Source organism: Anoplolepis gracilipes, chromosome 14, assembly GCF_047496725.1.
Source record: "Anoplolepis gracilipes chromosome 14, ASM4749672v1, whole genome shotgun sequence".
In the NCBI taxonomy this organism is placed as follows: domain Eukaryota; kingdom Metazoa; phylum Arthropoda; class Insecta; order Hymenoptera; family Formicidae; genus Anoplolepis; species Anoplolepis gracilipes.
The window spans coordinates 7888073-7911617 of record NC_132983.1 but is presented as its reverse complement, the minus strand read 5'-3'; the positions used below and the strand labels follow the sequence as shown (position 1 = coordinate 7911617).

At 29.4% G+C, this 23545-nt stretch overlaps 2 protein-coding genes across 6 annotated transcripts; one reads left to right on the top strand and one right to left on the bottom strand.

Moving 5' to 3' along the window:
- Positions 1–6271: 6271 nt before the first annotated feature.
- On the top strand, positions 6272–9355 carry LOC140673341 (uncharacterized). Its single transcript, XM_072906237.1, is given in 3 exon segments — positions 6272–7535; positions 7538–8681; positions 8683–9355. Coding segments are annotated over 3 exon segments (3081 nt in total).
- A 4836-nt stretch (positions 9356–14191) lies between these two features.
- Positions 14192–21389, bottom strand: LOC140673060 (cytochrome P450 4C1-like). 5 transcript variants are annotated; one of them, XM_072905652.1, is made up of 13 exons: positions 21262–21366; positions 19226–20705; positions 18831–18940; positions 18478–18568; positions 17922–18107; positions 17596–17689; positions 17001–17094; positions 16786–16885; positions 16466–16572; positions 16292–16360; positions 15167–15335; positions 14600–14791; positions 14192–14525 (listed from the first exon to the last, which is right to left on the bottom strand). In XM_072905652.1, exons 2-13 carry the CDS (start codon positions 19377–19379, stop codon positions 14359–14361), a joined length of 1533 nt encoding a protein of 510 aa, XP_072761753.1. In that variant the 5' UTR covers positions 19380–20705; positions 21262–21366; the 3' UTR covers positions 14192–14358. The 5 variants fall into 5 exon arrangements, with proteins under 5 accessions (XP_072761753.1, XP_072761752.1, XP_072761751.1 ...); XM_072905651.1 differs by having other exon boundaries at positions 14201–14525; positions 17001–17103; positions 19226–19449; positions 21262–21389; XM_072905650.1 differs by having other exon boundaries at positions 14202–14525; positions 17001–17103.
- Positions 21390–23545: the final 2156 nt, after the last annotated feature.

The following is a 23545-nucleotide window of genomic DNA, read 5'->3' as shown; positions in this document are numbered from 1 at the left end:
AAAATTTTTGTAACCCTAATAAAAAAAATGAATTTATCTCTGAACAGGTTAGCTCGAATTAGGAAGAGAAGCGAAATAAGAGTAGTGTAATATGCTTCCTCCGCTTCTATCCCTTGATCGGGATTGCAGGAGCGATGTTTTTTTTTGCAATCAATCATTATCAGTTTTATTAGTTACTACATGTAAATATAACATGCATACAACGATATAATTGTAGAATACATTTTTAATTTATAATATATTTATATTATAATATAAATATATTATAATTAAAAATATAAAATGTATTCTACAAGTATACCGTTGTATGCACATTATACTTACATGTAATAAAAAAAATATATATACAACATATATATATATATGTATATATATGTATGTATATATTATAATATATCTATAATTTATTATTTTGGGTGTTATGTGAATAAACCTTCATATTATAGATATTTATAAATTTTTATTATAATTATATATTATTTGATATAATAATTTATTATTTTTTTAAATCATCTTGTTTATATACTATGCACTATACTACACAATATCGCTTATAAAGTCTGTCTCTTTTAGCTGAACTGGCTGCACTAATTTAGAATTTATCTTTCACCTTCCTTTGTGGAGGGAAAAAGACAAACTCTGAACTAGTGCAGCCAGTTCAGCTAAAAAAAGCAGACCTATTATAAGTCAGATATACATTGTATGTATTTATAACACGCATGACCATATATATACGTATAAATATATCTTATAATTATGAGTGAATATGATAAAATTCTCTTACTCTCTCTCTAAGTTCAAGATAGTAAAAAAAGGAAAATAAAATAATAATAAAAATAAAAATTACACATTCTCGTTTTTATCTAAGAGAAAAAAAAGAAAGAGAGAAAGAGAGAGAGAGAGAGAGAGAGAGAGAGAGAGAGAGAGAGAGAGAAACATATCAATAAGTATACCTATACTATGCACAATACAACACAATATCGGTTATTATACTTGTTATTTATTATTATATATTATACTATAAATCAGATATACATTGTATGTATTTATAATACGCATGATCATATATATATGTATAAATATATCTTAGAATTATGAACGAATATGATAAAATTCTCTCTCTCTCTCTAAGTTCAAGATAGTAAAAAAAAGGAAAATAAAATATTAATAAAAATAAAAATTACACATTCTCGTTTTTATCTAAGAGAAAAAAAAGAAAGAGAGAGAGAGAGAGAGAGAGAGAGAGAGAGAGAGAGAGAGAGAGAGAGAGAGAGAAACATATCAATAAGTATACCTATACTATGCACAATACAACATAATATCGGTTATTATATTAGGTCTGCTTCCTTTAGCTGAACTGGCTGCACTAATTCAGAGTTTATCTTTCACCTTCCTTCGTGGAGGGAAAAAGACAAACTCTGAACTAGTGCAGCCAGTTCAGCTAAAAAGAGCAGACTTATTATAAGTCAGATATACATTGTATGTATTTATAACACGCATGACACATATATATATAAATATATCTTATAGTTATAAGCGAATATGATAAAATTCTCTCTCTCTCTCTCTCTCCCCCTCTCTCTCTCTCTTTCTCTCTCTAAAATCAAGATAGTAGAAAAAGGAAAATAAAATAATAACAAAAATAAAAATTACACATTCTCGTTTTTATCTAAGAGAAAAAAAGAAAGAAAGAGAGAGAGAGAGAGAGAGAGAGAGAGAGAGAGAGAGAGAGAGAGAGAGAGAGAGAGAGAGAGAGAGAGAGAGAGAAATCAAATCTTAATACGGCCGCGGTAAGTAGGGTATGGCCGGGTACGAGGGGGGATACGGAGCCGGACAAAGAGCCAGTTATAAAGTATATATTTATATAGTCTTATGAAATAAATTATTGAAAATATTCATTTATCTTTTTATTTATTATTTTAAGCAATTTTATTGCATGCTCTTTAAAAAATTAATCATAGTATAATAATGATATTCAATATAAAAATTTCTTACAACAATCTATATATACCATATATATTTCTAAAATATTTCTCTTCACCTGAGTCACCCTGTATATATCTTTATAGGCATTATCTCTCTGTCCCTATATACATCTACTATCGTCGCAGTCTCGTATCGTGTATCGTGTCTCGTCTCGAGTCTCCTGCGAAAAGTGAACTTGATATTTATTATCCGATTAATTTGCACGATGTCGGGCAGGTGTAAGTATATATATACACATATATATAATAAAAAATACACATACACTTGCGTAGATATACATATGTATATACATATACAATTATGAAATACATTGGTCGGATAATGTTTCCTAACCCAATAAACGTAAACACACACACACACACACACACACACACACACACACACACACACACACACACACACACACACACACACACACACACACACACACACACACACACACACACACACACACACACACACACACACACACACACACACACACACACACACACACACACACACACACACACACACACACACACACACACACACACACACACACACACACACACACACACACACACACACACACACACACACACACACACACACACACACACACACACACACACACACACACACATACACACACACACATTTTCAATAAAAAATAATAGGACATTCTTTTTATCCCTCTTCTCTGTTCTATTCTCCTTTCTCCTCTTTCTCTCTCTCTCTCTCTCTCTCTCTCTCTCTCTCTCTCTCTTTTCTCTCTTCTACCTATTTTTTTGCTCCTTTCTTTCTCTCTCTTTTTCTCCTCTCTGTTTTTTAATTTCGATAACACATGCAACGAGATATACATAACACATATATAGTAATATATATATGTATATATATTATAATAATGTTCTTTTCTTAGCACGAAGTGAAGGAACGAAAGTTCTAACGACGGCATCTACGACTACAGCAGCGACGAGACCAACACCGTCGTCGATGGCGGCAATAAATGTAACACCGTCGACGACGGTGTCAACGTCGACTAGAACATCGAAGCCGATGAGGGCGTATTATGAACCGGCCCACGAACATGCCAAAAACCGGCGAGTGATGAGGACATCGTCCTGGCTTACAAGAAAGAGGAGACAAAAAGAAAATATACAAAAGGTAAATATACATATTTATGTACATTGCCCATTATAAATTCTTAGACTCCCTTCGTGGGATAAGGGGAATGTAGAGAAATAACTTAAAATACTAAGGCCGGTTGACCTTAGTATATAAAACGCCTTAGTATTAGTAAATATTCATTTCTCTACATATCTCATATCCTGCGAAAGGAATCAAGGAACGAATTTATGACGAGCAGTGTATGTACATATCCATCACATTTATGTTTTCTTTTTAAAAAATAAAAAAAAGTTATAAAAAGATGTTACAAAGAGTCAGTTTTAAAGTTTATTTATATAGTCTTATTAAATAATTCATTGAAAATATTTATTTATTTTTTATTTATTGTTTTAAGAAATTTTATTGCATGCTCTTTAGAAAATCAGCCATACTACAATAACGTCCTGTCAATAGTTCTGACAATTATTTTACCCGAAAAATGCGTATTTTCGAATATAAAAGTGCTGGTCGATTTTCGACAATTCTGTTTATTCTAAAACAGTTCCAGTACAGTTTTGATCATGTACATTACATTTTGAAAGCGTCCTAATGATAAGAACAATCAGAAATTTTTCTAAACAATTATTTTGCCTGAAAAATGCGTGTTTTCGAGTATAAAGAGATGCTGGTTGATTTTCGATAGCTCTGTTTATTTTAAAGTAGTTCTTATTTAGTTGTGATCATGTGCATTACATGTCTCAAGAGTTCTTGTGAGTGGAACGATTAGAAATTTTTTTAAACCGTTACATTTCCTGAAAAGTACGCATTTTTTAATATGAAGCTGACATGCTGGTCGATTTTCGATAGTTTTGCTAATTGTAAAATAATTCTGGCATAGATCTGGTTACATACAATTCTGACAACAGGTATAATTAGAAAAATTTTTAAGTAATTAGTGTGAATTATTTGGAAATACGATGTACGTAACCGGAACTGCCAGAATTATTTTAGAATTAGCAGAACTGTCAAAAATTCACTAGTATATCAGCTTCATATTCGAAAATGCGCACTTTTCAGGCAAAGTAACGATTTAGAAAAATATCTGATTGTTCTTATCATTAGGACACTTTAAAAATTTAATGTACATGATCAGAACTGTACTGGAACTGTTTTAGAATAAACAGAATTGTCGAAAATCGACCAGCACTTTTATATTCGAAAATACGCATTTTTCGGGAAAAATAATTGTCAGAACTATTAACAAACGTATTTAGGCAATAGAACTTTTTTTATTCTTTTCCAGTGATCAGGTATTCGTAATATGGTGACATGCTATGAAGTATCATCGGAAGTTAGCATATTATTTTTAAAAACGCGATTTTAATAATTAATTCGACGGAACTATTATTAAAACTTATCAGGAACTATGCTGTACAACTATGCTGGATGCAAGTAAATATGAAATTTATAAGATGCTAACATTTCAAATGCTAACTTCATACACACTGAAAAAATACAATAATTGACATAATCAAATTAATTTTGATAGTAATAAGTCATTATCCATACAGCACGAATCTTTCAGTTACACTGCAGCTATATTTCAGCAATATTACAATATTGCTGCAATATAGTTCATAGCTGTATGGGAAGTTATTCTTTTTTTTTACGTAGCTTAGAAAAATAAAATCTCTGAAAAAAACAGTTTATAAAATACGTTTTCTAATATATAATACAATTATAAAGTAATAGTAGTGGTAGTAGTAATAATAATAATAATAGTAGTAGTAGTAGTAGTAGAGTAGTGGCAGTAATTTCATAATAACAGTAGTTAGTGCTAAATTTATGGTGCGTTCTGGTAACTTCAAAATATACTTTACACCAGAAACGGTTTGCATGTGCGTTCTGGTTATAAAAAAAATATCCAGGCACGATCTATTCGTGTGCTGGTTGTAAAAAAAAAATCCAGCCATGATCTATTCGTGTGCTGGTTGTAAAAATAAAATCCAGTGACGGTCTAATCGTGTGCTGGTTGTAAAAAAACCCAGACACGATCTATTGGTGTACTGGTTGTAAAAACAAAATCCAGTGACGGTCTAATCGTGTGCTGGTTGTAAAAAAACCCAGACACGATCTATTGGTGTACTGGTTGTAAAAATAAAATCCAGTGACGGTCTAATCGTGTGCTGGTTGTAAAAAAACCCAGACACGATCTATTGGTGTACTGGTTGTAAAAACAAAATCCAGTGACGGTCTAATCGTGTGCTGGTTGTAAAAAAATCCAGACACGATCTATTGGTGTACTGGTTGTAAAAATAAAATCCAGTGACGGTCTAATCGTGTGCTGGTTATAAAAAAACCCAGACACGATTTATTGGTGTACTGGTTGTAAAAACAAAATCCAGTGACGGTCTAATCGTGTGCTGGTTGTAAAAAAACCCAGACACGATTTATTGGTGTACTGGTTGTAAAAACAAAATCCAGTGCCGATCTATTTGCGTGCTGGTAACTTTCAAAATTTTTTAACACCAGATACGGTTTGCATGTACGGTCTGATTAGCATTTATTTGGTCAAAGCGTTATTTATTATATTGTATAATAATTTAGTTTTACTAGTATAATTAAAAATTTAAAAACAAAAGTAAACTAATTTTTCAGAGATTTTATTTTTTTTTAAATAAGTTAATAATAATAAATTTTATGATAATATTTATAACAATATATTAATTTATCTTTTTTTTACAGGCGACAAAACAAACAAGAAGTAAAATTTGAAAATGACTCCTGAAGCATAAATATTAGTAAAGAATCCATCGATTTAGAGAAATCGGTAGAGTTATTTCCCGATATGATGGATTCAATAGCTAATATCCAAATGCAATGCCTGGAGTCTAATACAGGTATGTATAATATTAAACAAGATATTCAACTTTGCAAAGATAACAAAAATTTTATTATCGAGATTGGCCCTCTGGATACGAACCGTATCCAGGAAAGCATGCCTGAAGGTCATCGCATTGTCGAATCATGCGAAGATGACAATGACAGTTTTGTTATCGAAAAGAGCTTTCCAGATACAAATAGTATCCAAGAAAGCATGTCTGAAGACTATCGCATTGTCGAATCATGCGAAGATGACAATGACAGTTTTGTTATCGAAAAGAGCCTTCCAGATACAAATAGTATCCAAGAAAGTATGATGGAAGGCCGTCGCATTGTCGATGTATCTTTTATGTGGAATGAGATACACAGAACATTTAATAACCATGCGCGAGGAATAGAGTGCCAATTTAAAGATTGGAAGGTCATAAATTCTCGTTGCCATGGGTTAAAGACGCAGTTCTTCTTCAAATGCCAAATGTGCAACTATGAAGACAACATATGGTCAGAACCCACAGAACTTGAAAAGTTGGATCTTAACCAAGCTGCTGTAGCTACAACTATAACAGTTGGAAATGGTTATGCCCAACTAGAAGAATTTTGTGCAGGTGTAAATATACCTTGCATGTCTGAAAAGACTTATATAAATCATCGTGAAAATTTAGTTGATGATTTTCAGAAAACAGCCATGGAAAGTATGAAAATGTCAGGCGAAATGGAAAAACAACTCGCCCTCGAGAGGAATGAAACTATAAATGGCATTCCATATATAACCGTTGTAGCGGATGGTAGTTGGATGAAGAGGTCGTAGGGCAACGCTTACGATTCACTTTCCGGTGTTGGTGCCATAATTGGTTATCGCACAAAAAAAGTTCTCTTCGTTGGTATCCGCAACAAATTTTGTACGGTGTGTGATAGAGCGGAGCGAAATGGACTCGAGCCACGCAGTCACAAATGTTATAAAAATTTTGACCGCAACGCTAGCTCTACAAGTATAGAAAGCGACGCCATTGTAGAAGGCTTTAAAAATAGCCTTGAAATGCATAGACTGATATATAAAACAATTATTGCTGATGGCGACAGCAGTGTATATCAGGCTGTACTAAATAACGCACCGTATCGCGAACAAATGGTGACTGTAAAAAAAGTAGACTGCACAAATCATTTGCTTCGCAACTTGTGCAAAAAGTTGAAAGTCGTTGCAGGAACAGTCCAGCCAAAACAGCACAGAAAACGTGGTTTTGTACAGCTACGAAATGTTGTAAAAAGTAACATTTTAAAAATACGAAAAGAAGTGCTAGAGACAGCCACTCTACGAAAAGAGGAAAAAGTACCTCACCATGACAAAGCTACGGAATTACAAAAAGATATTTTAAATATTCCTAGCCATATTTTTGGTGAGCATAAGAGATGTAAAGAACGCGGCCGTACATGCGATGAAAAAGTACAAAATTATGTGCCATATTTAAAATTACACGGTTTATATGACAAAATTGAAAATGCTGTCAGGCATTTGAGTGTTTATTCCGATAGTTTGTTATTAAATTTGACAAACAATCCTGCAGAAGCGTTCAACTCGATAATTGCAAAGAAATAGGTGGAAAGCGCCTTAATTTTGGCCTGCGAGATTCTTACAATGCTAGAATTGCAGGAGCTGTTGTGCAGTATAATACTCAACAAGTGCTTACGCAAGTATATAAAAGCATGCGTAAGGATGTTCCTCCGACTGTCGAAAATTTAGAGAAACGACGACAAATAAAGGTTGCAAGAACCAAAAAATCTCGAGAAGAGGATGGCAGATTTAAAAAATTTAAACGAGAGGCAGGAACAGATCGTCATTATGGCCCACAATCACAAAAGCCAGATCTTTCATCTGACGTATACAAACAACTTGAAATAAACCATATAGAAAAGTTGTCAGAAAACGCAGAAAACAGGGAAAAAATTGAACGAAAAACAAGAGACCAAAATGAATGTGAACTGTGGCATTCATTAAGACGTGAAATGCTAACAGCATCCAATTTTGGAACTGTATGTCGCATGAGACCAACAACGTCTTGTGCAGCGACTGTAAAAAGCATTTTATATCCTCCACAAATTGACACAGCAGCCATGAAATATGGTCGCGATAGGGAGGAAGTTGCCAAAAAAGAGTTGGCTACAAAATTAAATAAAAATATTGAACCATGTGGATTGTTCATTGATTATGAAAATCCATTTTTGGGTGCTTCTCCCGATGGGCTTATCGATGAAGATGGTCTGGTGGAGATTAAATGTCCTCTATCAGCAGAAAATTTAACAGCTGACGAGGCTGTACAAAAATTGCCTTTACTGAAAGGCATATTTGACAGAACAAATAATGATAAAATGAATCGAAATCATCGATACTTTTATCAAGTTCAAGGGCAGTTGAACATAACGCAGCGAAACTATTGTATATTCGCTCTATGGACTCCCAAAAGTTTAAAAATTGTGGTAGTCAATAGAGACAATAACTTTTGGGAAAATCAAATGCTGCCTTTTTTAAAACGTTTCTATCATGACTGTATGCTTCCAGAAATCTTAGATAGCCGTCATAACAGGTATATGCCTATTAGAAACCCACAATATATAATAGATGCTAAAGAAAAAGCGTCTAAAAGAAAAGTAATCCACAAACAAACTGTGCAACAAAATAATGTAGATAACATAAATATCAAGCAAGAAAATAAACAATCAAAACTGAACGTTGCAAACAGACATGGTGAACATTGCTGCTGTTTCGGATACAGAACAAGATAGCGATTGCATCTTAGTCAGTTATTCAAAGACTAAACAAATTCTGACTAATGATGAAATAACAAAACGTAAGAAAGTTTTAGATGATACAATTGCTCCTCTTTCTTTGGTGAGAAAGAATGTTCTGCCTGTACAGAGCAAACTGAATGATGAATGGTTAGATAGATTCTTGCGTGTTGTTAGAGAAATTTCTTGTTTCGAAACACAAAGCGTTCTGTATTTAGAGTTTCCGGATCTGATAACAGCCAGTGATAGTGACAACAGTTTACAAATAATTGGAGGCAATTGTACTGATCACTGGCGATGCATTTTCTGTGACGGGTTCAAACTGCATGTATATGATAGCTTATCTGGCTGTACGTACAAAAAATTGGCAAAGAAAGAGAAAGATTATATTTGCAAACGTTATCCAAGAATAAACGTAAGCGATATAATATTTGAAAAAGTCCAAGTACAACCAGATAGCATATGTTGCGGAATTTATGCAGCTGCTTTCGCTACATCTGTAGTTTTAGAAGGAAATCCTTGTGAGGATAAATATTCTAATGACGTAGAACGCATGAGACGTCATTTTATGAATATAATTGAAAGTAACAAGCTATCACCGTTCCCTTCACAATAAATGTCGCGCCATAATAAATTAATAATTGTATAATAATATTCGATGCATTCTTCATTCGCATAAAAAGAATGCTATGTTACTTATGCACTTGGTGTGCAAATCGGAAAGACGAAAATATAATGATTGCGTCTTACAAGAATGGACGATGGATGGGGACCATTCTATATATAAAATACAAATCGGAAAGACGAAAATATATAGGTTGCGTCTTACGAGAATGGGCGATGGATGGGGCCCATTCTATATATAAAATATTTTATATTAATATAAATATATTTTATATTATATATTTTATATATAAAGCCAGGGGTGATCTAACTACGTGTACTGGTATTATACATTTCTTTTTGTTTTATTTGCACATTGACGTTCTATACACATGTGTATATGTCACATGATTTATTGACAATTCATTGCATTTCTTTGTTCGACCAATATTATTGTCATACAAAGCCATGTGCGGGATGAATTGTGATGCAAAATGTGTGCAATAAATGTAAATAAAATATATTATTATATAATTTGAGAATTATATGTATATAACATTGTATATCTAATATTATATAATTATCTCTGTAATAAATACAAATAAATTGTTTCAGATTTAAATACAAACAATTACATTAGATTTTACACATAATTATCTTTATTTTGTATTTTATATGAATCAATATACATACACAAATACATATACTGTTGTAAATAATGTTGCAAATACATGCATTCATTATTTGTGTCATTATGGTGTAAAGTGTAAAATTAAGATAACTATATTTAATATGTGTAACTGTATTACATTAATTAATTTTGTATTTATCATATATGACTGAAATTAAAAAAAGTATTTTCTTCCTTAGTTAAATTTTTTCTTTAATTTTATAAATGTATAGTATTATATACAGGGTGTTCATTTGAAAAGTTTCCACCCCTATATTTCGGAAACGGTTCAAAATTTTGAAAAATCGCAAAACACGTGTTTGATTATTTCGAGGGGCTACTTTTTTAAGGGGATCGGGGAGGTCGTCCCCCTAAGAGAGTACAAGGGGGCCCTCCAACTTTAAAATTTTAAATGGAATTCCCTATTTTTTATTGCATATTTTTATAGCTTATCTGAAGAGCTTTTCAAAACACTATAATTAAATGTTTTTTCATGAAGAACTTTTCGAGTTATGAGATTTGAAAGTCACAATATTTTGACATAAAATACGTTATATCTCATAAAATATTCATTTTTCGATAATCTCATTTTAATACTTTTATATGCAGAATAATGAGAAGAATCAATTAGTGTAAAGAAAACACACAGTTTTCTTAAGTAAAAATACGTAAATGCTCGTTTCAAATTCATATTTTTTATTTAAGACAACTGTGTGTTTTCTTTATACTAATTGATTCTTCTTATTATTTTGCACATAAAAGTGATGAGATTATCGAAAAATGAATATTTTACGAGATAGTATGTATTTTATGTCAAAATACTGTGACTTTCAAATCTCATAACTCGAAAAATTCTTCATGAAAAAACATTTAATTATAGTGTTTTGAAAAGCTCTCGAGATAAGCTATAAGAATATGCAATAAAAAATAGGGAGTTCTATTTAAAATTTCAAAGTTGGGGGCTCCCGTTGTACCCGCTTGGGGGGACGATCTTCCCGATCCCCTTAAAAAAGTAGCCCCTCAAAATGATGAAACACGTGTTTTGCAATTTTTCAGAAAATTGAACTGTTTCCGAAATATAGGGATGGGAACGTTTCAAATAAACACCCTGTATATATGTATATATATATATATATATATATATGTATATATATATATATATATATATATATGCATATATATTTGTGAAATAAATATTTTATCATATCTGATATCTCTTAGGCATTTTGCATATGTCATTTCATCTTGTATATAGCTTTATTATATCATGGCTTTGCATATGTTAAATATGCAATAAATAAGAACTAAATATGTTACAATGTTTAATTTCAGAATATGTGTATGTAACACTGTATATCTAATGTCATACACTTTTTTTATTTTTATCTGTATGTAAAATAAATGAAAATAAATTGTCTATTATAAATACTATTAGATATTGAATATAAATAATTTTATATTCAATATCTAATTGTATTTATAATAGACAATTATATGACATTAGATATACAGTGTTATATACACATATTTCTCAAATTAAACATTGTAATATATTTAGTTCCTATTTATTGCATATTTAACATATGCAAAGCCATGATATAATAAAGCTATACACAAGATGAAATGACATATGCAAAGTGCTTAAGAGATATCAGATATGATAAAATATTTATTTCACAAATATATATGCATATATATATATATATATATATATATATATATATATATAATACTATACATTTATAAAATTGAAGAACTAAAGAAAAATATACTTTTTTTTTAAATTTCAGACCTATATGATAAATACAAAATTAATTATTTAATAAATTAATATAATACAATTACACATAAAATATAGTTATTTTTATTTTACACTTTAACCATAATGACACAAATAATTAATACATGTTCCAAAAATATATGCAGTTATGTATGTATATTATACATATATTATATTTTATTGATTATGGTATATATATTGTATATAAAATACAAAATAAAAATAATTATATATTCAGTATGTATATATTTTGTATTTATTATATAGAGATGATAAAGAAAGTATATAACATTACATTATATACACATTTCTCAAATTTAATTTATTTACACATATTTTGTGTATGCCTATTCGTCTTCTACATTATTGTCAGCCTTGCGACGAAATTTTGGTCGAAAAAAAAGTTGTTTTTTTATAATTATTTGAAACGACATATGTACAAAGAATACGCGTTAGTGTGTACTATTACCACACAACAAATATCACTCAGCGAGCGAGCGAAAGAGACAGTAGTAGGAGCGAGCAAGACAGTAATAAGAGTGAGCGAGACAGTAATAGGAGCGAGCGAGAGGGGCATAGCAGCTAGCAAAGAAAACTCGAAGCTCGAGTCTTTCCTTTCACGCTGTTATTTTCCTCTCGCTCGCTCTTATTGCTGTCTCGCTCGCTCTTATTACTGTCTCGCTCGCTCTTATTGCTGTCTCGCTCACTCTTATTGCTGTCTCGCTTGCTCGTACTACTGTCTCGCTCACTCTCATGCCGACTGTGTCGGTAACATTTTTTTTAGTTCTTTCAAGGCGGCGCTCAAAATCGCGCATGAGTTCGCCGATGACTCCATCCCCTTAAGTCAGAACTACCAACGCAGGGTGGCTTAAGTAATTTCATGCTGAGTGTGGTTCGCTCACCATTACTTTTTAGGTATCGTGGTCTATAGTTAGTGTTTTTTTCGATTTGGAAGTCCACCGTTTGAAAAGATTAATTCGCTAGATCTGTATATAGCCATGAGAATTCTTGTTAAAAATGCTGTCAATACAATAAACTCGTCTTAATAAACGTCTTATCGTCGTTACGGTTATATACATTTCAAGAAAGAGCCGGTTATTTTAACTTCTTAATAGGTTTATTCATCAATCACTTATTAGGTAAATATCATACTTACGGATTAAATTATTACCAAAAGATAATTTTATTCACTACTTCAACCACTGAATAAAATTACCTTTTGATAATAACAATTTAATTCGTAGAGATAAACTTTATCAATAGATAAAATAATAGAAATTGGACCATTTTATAATTGCGGTCATAGTATCTGATAATATTATTAAAATCCGATAATCTAAAGTACTCTGAATTTTAGATGAGCTAATAATAGATTCTACATATTTTACATATTCTGCTTTGTTATTTGCTGCTCGAGGCTTCTGTATATTTCTTGATACGAAGATGTCAAGGAGATATAAAAAAGAAAAATATCAAAAAGTAATAAAAAATTAATTAAAAGTAAAATATATTTAACATAGAATACACATTCATTTATTTGATCACTTTGTTGGATATAATATTTCTAATATCTTGAAACATATGCTAATAGAAGAATAAATTTGTATAATATGTATACTTTTTCTATTTTCAATCGGAAAAATTTTTTGATGTATATTTATTCGAATTATCAATTAAATATACATATTAATTAAATCTATTATAAATCTAATCAGTTCTGCAGTTATTAAAATTTAATAATCAAAAATATTCTGAACTAAATGCTGGTTGCGTATAAATTCTTCAGAATCATATTCTGCTTTTATATTCGTTGTTCGAGATTCACCTTTGTCTCTTAATATTAATAAAATTTTATACGTACATGCAAAAGTATGGAGAGATGAGATCATCGAAAGACAAATATTTTATATTTTATCTAATCTTGAATATTTTTTATTTTTATATTTTATCTACTCACGATGTTATTTAAAACTCTCAAAAAATACTGTTTATGCATTGTTGTAATAATTAACATAAAAAAGAACGATCAAATTCTATTTTCAATCTGTGATTGTTGTATTTCTCACAAAATCCGACTCTCTTTTAGAAATATGTTTTCTTTGTTTTCCTTTTCCTAGTGATTCTTTTTACTCTCGACTGTTGCCAATCGTAAGTTGGTAAAAAAATGAAAACAATATGCGTTTTAATTATTCAAAAATTGAATTGATATCTATCTTAACTCTTGCTAACTATAGTATAGTTTATCTGTTGCTCATAAGTTTCTTATTAACCAAGGCAGATTTAAGGCATATAATTATCATTTTAATTATTTATTTTCTTATGATGTTCCCAGTACTCTATCTTTGAAATATCACCGTCCGATTGATCACACGAGAAATAAAGGAAACAAGATGCGAGGAATATATTTGTATGTTCCAAAATAAAAAAATCACGTAACATGTTCACATATACAATATATATTTTCTCAATAATGTTAAACGTATAATATGCGTAATAATTTTCCATCATTCTTACAATTTATCAACTTTTTATATTCTTACATGATATCCGTGCTAATTTTAAACGGCTATTTGTGATTAATTGGGATGAATTTCATATAAATCGGACGCGAAGGACAAAGAAGTAAATCGACCTTAAACTGCATATTTTTTAAATAATTTACTGGTTCCAAGTAAAAATTGTGCACCAAAGATGCTATTGTAGCCTTCAACTCGAGCAGAGCGAATCGTTGACCTATCATAAAATTCAAAGTTTATCGACACTATTAAGAATTATCGATACGAGTAGAAACGAAAATAACAATCCACCTATACAATTCCTGGGTCCTGCGCTGAACGGTATGTAGGAATATGGATGACGATTCTGTATTCTCTCGGGCAAAAATCTATCTGGATCGAATTCTTCTGGATTTGGCCAAAAATTGGGATCTCTGTGAATTCCGTAGATATGAAGATGTACGACTGTTCCAGCAGGTATGACATATGATTCTGAAAAGCGTACTATAAATTACAGAATATTGAAATTTACCTAAATGCAGATTTCTTTTAAGAAAATGTACATAACATTGTATTTTTAAAATGTTGAAGCATTTAAACTTATTTTACATTCGATAATATATACTTTGTGTATGTAACAATATGCAACAAAAAATGGATTACATAATTTTATATGAATTTTGTATGAATCTGAATCATATAATAAAATTACAAAATATTGAAATTTACAAAAATACGAAATTAGAAAAAAATAAAATATACATAATATTGATATTCTTAAAATGTTAAAGTAATTCAACGTATTTTACGTTTGATAATTTATACTTCGTGGTATGTTACATGTCCAGAAATATATAGAGCAAAAAAGTAATGCATTACGTAATTTTACATCTTCGGCAGCTTTTCGAAATATGAAAAACACACTGGGATACAAACGTAGCGCTTCCTTTAAACATCTCTCTAAGTATAATAAATTTTGCAACGCTTTCATCGTTAGTTTTCCTCCGTTCTCTTGCATCACGGTATTGACTTCAACCCTTACACGTTCCTGTATCACCGATGACATTTAAAGTGTGTTTAATATTCTGATTTTTATGTACGTACATACAAATAAATTCTTAATGAAATCAATTTTTCTTAATAAAATCAAAATAAATTTTTTATATTTATTTAAAAAAATACTTTTTTTTCGATATATATGTAGAAACTAATGTAAAGAGTGCCTCAAAATTAAATGTCAAAACTTTAGGATCGTGAAAGATAAATTAAGAAAAGAAGTCTTTTAATGATTTGCTCGTTTTTGCTTCGTTTTGAAGAAATTCGCAAAAACCCATGTTGGAATGTTTAACGAAATTAGAATATCTGGCATATTGTGGCAGAAAGTAATTAATTATTCGCTTGTAGACTTCTGATAAACAACTGTAATTAATTCATAATAGAAAGGCAATAATATAAACATAATATAAACATAAACTAAATATAAATTAAAGTAAGCAGGTTACAATAAAGGGTAGTCTAATCAATGATATTCAATATTCCTCTCTAATGTCAACTGTGATTGGTTAATTTCTTGTGGTCTACGTAGAAGACTCTACGGTATCGTGTTAATATTTATAATCTTCTAACTTTATTTTAGAAAGATTTTACTCTCTTTTTTAATCTTAATGTTTTATTACTTTTATTTTCTGGTGTTTTTTAATAAACATAATAATCGTAGTGCTGTTTTATATTTTTGGTGAAATCTTTTTTTTTTAGTTTTTTCCAAAACGGAGCAAAACCGAGCGATATTTTGTAGGAGTTTTTATTCGTAGTTTATCGATCTCCTATATGCACTCGAACTGTTGACATTTAATTTCAAAGCATTTGGTATATAGAATATATATATATTGCAACAAAAATTTTGATATCTGTACTATAATTATCTGCACTATAATTATCTGTACAATACTTTGAATAAAAATTGTAATTTGAATAATATATTGCAATAATATTGAAAAAAAGTACCTGAATATCTTTGTGTTCAGCTAATAGTAATAAAGCAAACATCATATTCCTCGCTGTAGTATCGTAACCCTGTAATCATCATCATTAATTATTGTATTATTGTATTATGTATAACGTAATACAATTATACATGCTTAAATACACTAAACGAAAAAAAAGATTACTGATACGTACTTCAAACATAAAAGTATCGACTTCTTCTCTAATGTCCAAATCAGTTAATAAACCTTCTCCAGATGCCGCTATTAAAAGGTCCAACATAGCCAGCCGCTTTTTTTTAACTTTTTAGAAACAAAAACAACATATTAGCTCAATCTCACTTTTGCATTCTTTAATTAACATTGTTCTTGTATAGAATTCAAACTCTATTAGAAATAATATGATTTAATTTTACGACAGACATATGCTATATCATTACGTATGTTAACTACAAATACTATAATAATTTTAAATTACGCAAACAAACTTAAATTAGCAACTGGTCTCTTGCGTACTTCCAAACACTTCAACATCATCTATCTCTTTATCACTTTCAAGGTTTTTCAAATACCGACCATTGGTGCGTTCATGATAAAGTTTTCTTTCCGCTATGACCTACATATACAAATACGATATTAATATAAATTTTTAAAAATGATTCTTTGTACTTAATGACAGTAGCATATTGTGCTATAGCATAATATTAAAAATAACATAATTTAGAACGTACTTTTTCCGTGAATCCATGCAATATTTTCAAGATTTTTTTTTGCTTTCTTCCTTGTGGCGATAACGAGAATAACAAATTGTTATAGAACCAAGGCCTAAAAGTTCTAAAACGTAATACAATGAAACTATATAATTCTAAAAATATTATAATTTTGTAACAGCTTTATTTAAAGTCAGTGTAAACATTTAAAGTAAACTGTAAGTGATTATAGATAATATAAATAAAATTTATCTATGTTACGAAAATATGTAGAATCTCCTAAAACATTAGCCATTTGTTTTAGTTAAATTAAATTAAAATAGATTCTTTGATGTAAATGTAATTCCCTATAAATTTTATTGCTCAATTTATTTTTCCTAACTATTTAATATTTTAATATTTTCAATATTTTTAATATTTTAAAGATTACAAATAATATATTGACATTAAACATTTAGCACATACAATATTTTGACACTAATTGTTTATACTAATTGTAGCTTCACATGACTATTAAATAATTAATCTATTTTTCAAATTATATAATCGTATACATTATCATAGTATAAAGAAAAGATCATAGAAATCATACAATTATTTACTAAACATAAATTACCTATAAATTATCAGTTCGCTAATATTGTGAATCGCATTTCGATACTGTTGCTGGGCTTCGCCAAGGTTTTGCAGAGAGATGCCCATGGCAGTTTCTAAGAATGCATTGATTGTATAAAATAAAAATATAATCAAAGATTTATTGTAATATTATATTTCATAGATAGCTTTGAGTATAAAAAAATCAAATTCTATATATTTCTATCTTCATTGTAACATTGATATTTTATATAGGAATAAACTATCTTCTTATCTAAAGCTATAATTATTATGAAGAATAAAATCTCTATAAATAAAACAGCTATAAGAATTTTACAGCCATTTTACCGCATATCGCATTTAATGTATGCTCGCTAACAAATGATGATAAATCTTTTACAACTATTCCTCCAGCATCCTTCAACGATTTTGTCATGCAATTGCTTTCTTTGATCAAGATATCCACAAACTGATTTAATATATTGAAGTGAAATGTAGGAGTTAATATCTTTCGTCGTGTTTGCCACTTAGTGCCTAAAACAGAAACAATATAACGTAAAATTATACAATAAAAAGTTTTAATAATATTATATAAAATTACATTATCATTCTTACTTTAATGTTTAATTGATCAATTTTTAAATAATATATTAATTATCTTAAATTAATTTTTTTATCGATTTTATCCATTTTAATAATCTTTTTCTTTTAAATTTCTTTTAAATTTATTAGTTTTTATAACAAAGAAGTTGTATAAATTTATTATTTAATTGTATAAGATAATATTTAAGTCTAATTGTAACATTTTATTGGATTTTCTGTGATGGAGACAGATCGATAACAGACTGTGATATAGTAAAGAATATGTAAAGAATACGCTTATATGTAAATTGCATTACGTTACCTGTGCTGGTAAGAAGACCCGTGCCCAACCAAGGAAGTAACGAATCATACACACGACTTTTCTCAATGTGCTTGGTGCTACTTAGTATTGTCTGAAATTATCAAAAACATCTTAAGAAAGAACATCAGTTTATTGTGTTACTTTATTTTAGATACACATATAATTTATTAATTATATCTCGAATTTTTATTTAATTTCGGTCGAGTCAATGTTTGCTTCTTTTCATTTTTTAAAAATCTTTTTTTTACAAGCAAAAATCTACTTATAAAGCGCAAGATTTTTAAATCTAGCTAAATCATAATTTTATCTTTTCAAAAAAAATAATCCACAAAAAATTTAATTTTTTGTATTACCTCCAGATCATCTGGATGACGGATAGACACAGCAGGTATGAAGAAAACCCAGCCTTTCGCAATGGGATAATAGTAATCAGCCCAATTCCATAACAGTTTTATTAGCTCTTCTAAAAAATATGTTGTCAATATACAAAATTGTTGAGGGATTAATTTTGTCATTATTTTCATTGTTACTTTTACTCAGATATTGAAAACAGACTATAATGATAACTACGAAAATACATTGCAAATTGATATTGCAAAAAGAAATGCTAAGATGAATAATCTGTATGCAATAAATGTTAATAAGTATTTCAAAATAGAAGATTTGTGAATTTAACTTTTACTTGCGTGTACACGAATTACGGACCGTTTGTAAATTAATGTAAATAAGTTAGAGATTTTATACTTGCCTGCTGAAACTTGGACTTGCAATACATTGCCAAGTATCGGAAGGCCTGGTGGTCCCGGTATGAGATTAATAAGTCGTCCATTTCTTCTATGATGCACATAATAATTACACACCAGTAAAATAAACATAAATAATAACAATATGGTGATAAACATTGTTTCTTGACGTGATATTCTTGACCGTTTAGTTTAGCTTAATCTTTTCTAGCTTCCTGTTTCTATAATCCTTGAATCACACGTGTAACAAAGTGATATTTGTTTCACAGCAAAACTGTCATAATTGCATTGTCTGAGAGACAGAGAGACAGAGAGAGAGAGAGAGAGAGAGAGAGAGAGAGAGAGAGAGAGAGAGAGAGTGCGTGCGTGCGTGCGTGCGTGCGTGCGTGCGTGCGTGCGTGCGTGTGTGTGTAAAAGAGAGTAATGAAGACAGAGATAATATCATTGAAATACCTTAATCCTATATATTTTATGTATTATAGTTAATAACTTTGAAGAGTTATAAATAATGTGATAATTTTATTTATTATAATAAAAAAAATATTATTTACGTAAATCAAACAAAAAAAATGTTATCGTTTATTGTTTATACTTATGTTTTTATTTATGATATTTAATTTCTTAAGATTCTAAAATAAGATTGCAAATTCTGATCTGTGTTTCATAAATAGTATCAAAATTAGGTCGAGTATTATATTTATCTTATTATCTATAAATATTTCAGTTATTTTAACATTGTTATAATTTTATTTATTTAAATGCTTTTTAAGTGATCGCATCATAATATCCTTCTAAAGTTTAATTTAAAATTTAGTTCTGTGCAAATTTTTGTGCGTATTGTTGTGCCTCCAGGAGGGGGGCACAGGATTTTTCGGGATCCGTTCAGGGAAGGCCGGGGATACGACGGGCAGTGGCCACCTTTTATTTTAATATTATTTTTACTTGTTTACTTCCTTCATTTTATTATAATAAATAGCAGTTTAAAAGAAATCACAGGTTTGGTATTTTATCACTGCTCCCAGCGTACGTATCTACACTCGTGTATATTGTCGGTTAAAGGGAGAGAGCGGTGTCTCTCATATACTCTGTCGTACAGATAGTCTGATACGCGTCGGCTTATCTCAGGCGCGCGTATATCTCTTAGTTATTCGTGTATCTCGTTCTATTTAATAACTGTCCGTGACGATTATTCCTCTTTAAGATCTGATCAACGACTGCCCGCCGCTTCATCGCGGCGGGTGCTGAGCTTCCCTCCGAACTGCATGGTTTTTCGGAGGGGATCCCTTAGCAACATGACCAAATATGGTTATGTTGCTGAATTCGCGTTTTAGTGCAGGCGAGGAAGTTCAAAGTCGAATTTCCTCGCTTGTACTTTTTAGCAATTCGGCGGCACCTTTCCGGTTTCGTGTTCGCGCTCGGTCTCGGGCGCGCGTGGCTCGCTGCGTCAGCGGCTCGCGTGATTATCGCTTCGCTCGCGATGCATTCCTGCATCAATATAATTATATGTATATATATATGTATATATATTCATTAAATCTGTAGCCTTTTCTGGGGCTATAACAGTATGTACTTAATTTTAAATTTAAAAATATATTTTTATTACTAAGCAAAGATAGAATTGTTTTCTAATAAACGGAGCTATTAGTTAAGCATTCGCACACTTCCATAAACAAAAAGTTAATTTGAAAATTTTATGTGATTTTTATCAAATTTATTATCACGTTACACATATAAACATATTGTGTTTCCATATACTTAATATACATATACAAATTATATAATTATGACGATTGTTTCATAGCATTTTTTCCTTTGTTTATCTAACTTTTAAAGATTTGTGCAAAAAGAATATAATACATTTAGTAAGATTATAACAATATGATTATAATAATCAAACAAAGTTAACAACTTGTGTTAATTAGAAAAAAAATTATGTATAAAAATCATGCACTTACACGAATTATATTATTAATCCTAGTTCAAATATTACAATAAAATGTTATAAAGTTTTATTTTGTATAAATAAGTATTACTCAATTACCTGATAAATTCTCTAAAGCGACGTTCAATTGAAACACCACTCAAATGTTTAAAATGTATGAAATGAATTGCAAATCTTTTCAAGCAGATACATGTGTTAGTAAAGCAAATCTCCGCGAACTGACAATGCACATCTGAAGCATACACTTATAATATCTCTTGCTCAAGAGCGTATTAACAATAATCAGAGTCTCATACTTGAGAGATAAGTTGAATAATCTCATTTTGATTAAAGACCAAACAATACATTTGATAAATATACAATCGGGTTTTTCATTTTTATATATGTTATGGAGGGTACATTCCTAAATTACACTTTGTTTGAATTTTGTGGCGTTTGTTTTTAAAATATATAATTTTGAAATAATATTTTTAGAAAAACAATTTTAGTCTCAATGATATTAATCTTGAGATATGTTTTCAAAATTATTTATAAAATAAATGTCTTAATGATCTTAACCTTGATATGTTTTCAAAATTTTTTATAAAATAAATGTGTGGACAGGGGAAGAGCTCCGCCTACATCTCTCCCTGTACCCTCTATCGCAAAAAATACCATTCTTCAACCTGTTTTTCTCTATCTGTTTTTAATATTAAAATCATACATTCTTATGTATATTTTTATTTGGGAAGATAAAAATTGTGGAACCATTTCAAATAGTAATTATAGAACTATTAATTTAACATAGTAATTGTTATTGTTTAAAATCTTTTTCAAAATAAAAATATTAACATTGAAATTAAAAATATAACACACATATGTTACAAACACAATTTTATTTTTCTTTAACCAATTTTTATTTTCATAGAAAAGTGTATATTGTCAAACGCTTCAGTAATTCGAAGATTTAGTATATAAAAATCAGTCCAGGACATGCATTGAGCAGTTTAGTATCTCACTTCAAATTACCCTTAGAAAAATCCACGAACAATACTCGTTTGTGTTGTTATTTTTGAATATTCTATTTTAATAGAGAAGTAACATTTCTTATTCTTATTTAGATAACATATTTAAAATTTATTAAAATAAGAGGGATACACTTGTGTCACTTTCCTTGTCAAAAACTTCATCTCTCCTTTCTTTAACAAATTATAGACTTTTACTTAATAAGCGTATACGAGTTTGATACAATAAGTAGTACGAAAAGAATAAAATTTTGATTCCTATAAATTTTTTTCTTTTGTCTAATCAACAGACTTAATTTATTAACATTGCTGTGTGCATATTTAAACCAGAACAAAGTTCACTGGTTATATCGACAATCATTATCTTATATTTGCAACAAAATGATAACAAAATATCATATAAGAATACAAGGAGCTAATGTTTGTTAAACTAAGTTTGCATTTGCTCTTATATATGATTAATCTAATAAGTCAAGTTAGTGTCATTAAAAAAGACTGACGTTGAAAACGATGCGATAATAAAACAAAATGTCAAGTCAGCGTCAAGAAAATTGTTGTGCAAAAGTGTAGTGTTAAAATGTATGTACCTAATATTGTTTAAATCTGCTTTTTTGTGCAAAAGTAATGTTATAATTTTTAAAATTGTATTTATTAAAAATAAAAAAATACAAGCACTCTAAAATTTTATAATTTTTATTTAACATTATTACCTCACATTGTTTTTAAAATATTAAAAATTTTATATAATGAGCATATAAAATTTATATACAATATTTATAAAGAATATATTTACATTTATATATTATAAATTTATAACGAATATTTAAAAAAAAGATATCACAAAAGTAACCTTATTTAAAGTAAAATATATTTAACGCAAAATACACAATCACGTATTGTAGATTACCTTATCGGAATATCTTGAATGTATTGAAACATGCTAATAAAAAAATTAATTTATATAATATGTATAACTTTTTTTATTTCTAATCAACGAAATTTGTTGATGTATTTATTTGAGCTATCAAAAAAGAGCCGATTGTTTCAATTTTATAGTAGATTTATTCATCAGTCACTTATTAGGTAAATATCATATCTACATATTAATTTTTTTACCGAAAGATAATTTTACTCATTATTTCAATCAGCAAATAAAAATATTTCTAGATAACAAATTTAACTCGTAGAGATAAATTTTATCAAAAAATAGAACCATAGTTGCTAATATTTATCTGCAATAAATAATTGACGGGTAAATCTACCAAAAGTTGGAACATTCTATATAATTCGTTAGTATCTGGCAATATATTACTAAAATTTGGTAATTTAAAATACTCTGAATTAGATAGGCTAATAGATTCTCCATATTCTCTTTTGTT

What these genes read in the sequence shown, in the direction of transcription:
- LOC140673060 (XM_072905651.1), bottom strand. Translation starts at nt 19,379, where the DNA reads ATGTTTATCACCATATTGTTATTATTTATGTTTATTTTACTGGTGTGT. An exon ending in GGGTCTTCTTACCAGCACAG is followed by an intron (nt 18,108 to 18,477) that starts GTAACGTAATGC and finishes TTTCTGTTTTAG; the next exon opens with GCACTAAGTGGCAAACACGA. An exon ending in CTGAACACAAAGATATTCAG is followed by an intron (nt 15,336 to 16,291) that starts GTACTTTTTTTC and finishes TCGGTGATACAG; the next exon opens with GAACGTGTAAGGGTTGAAGT.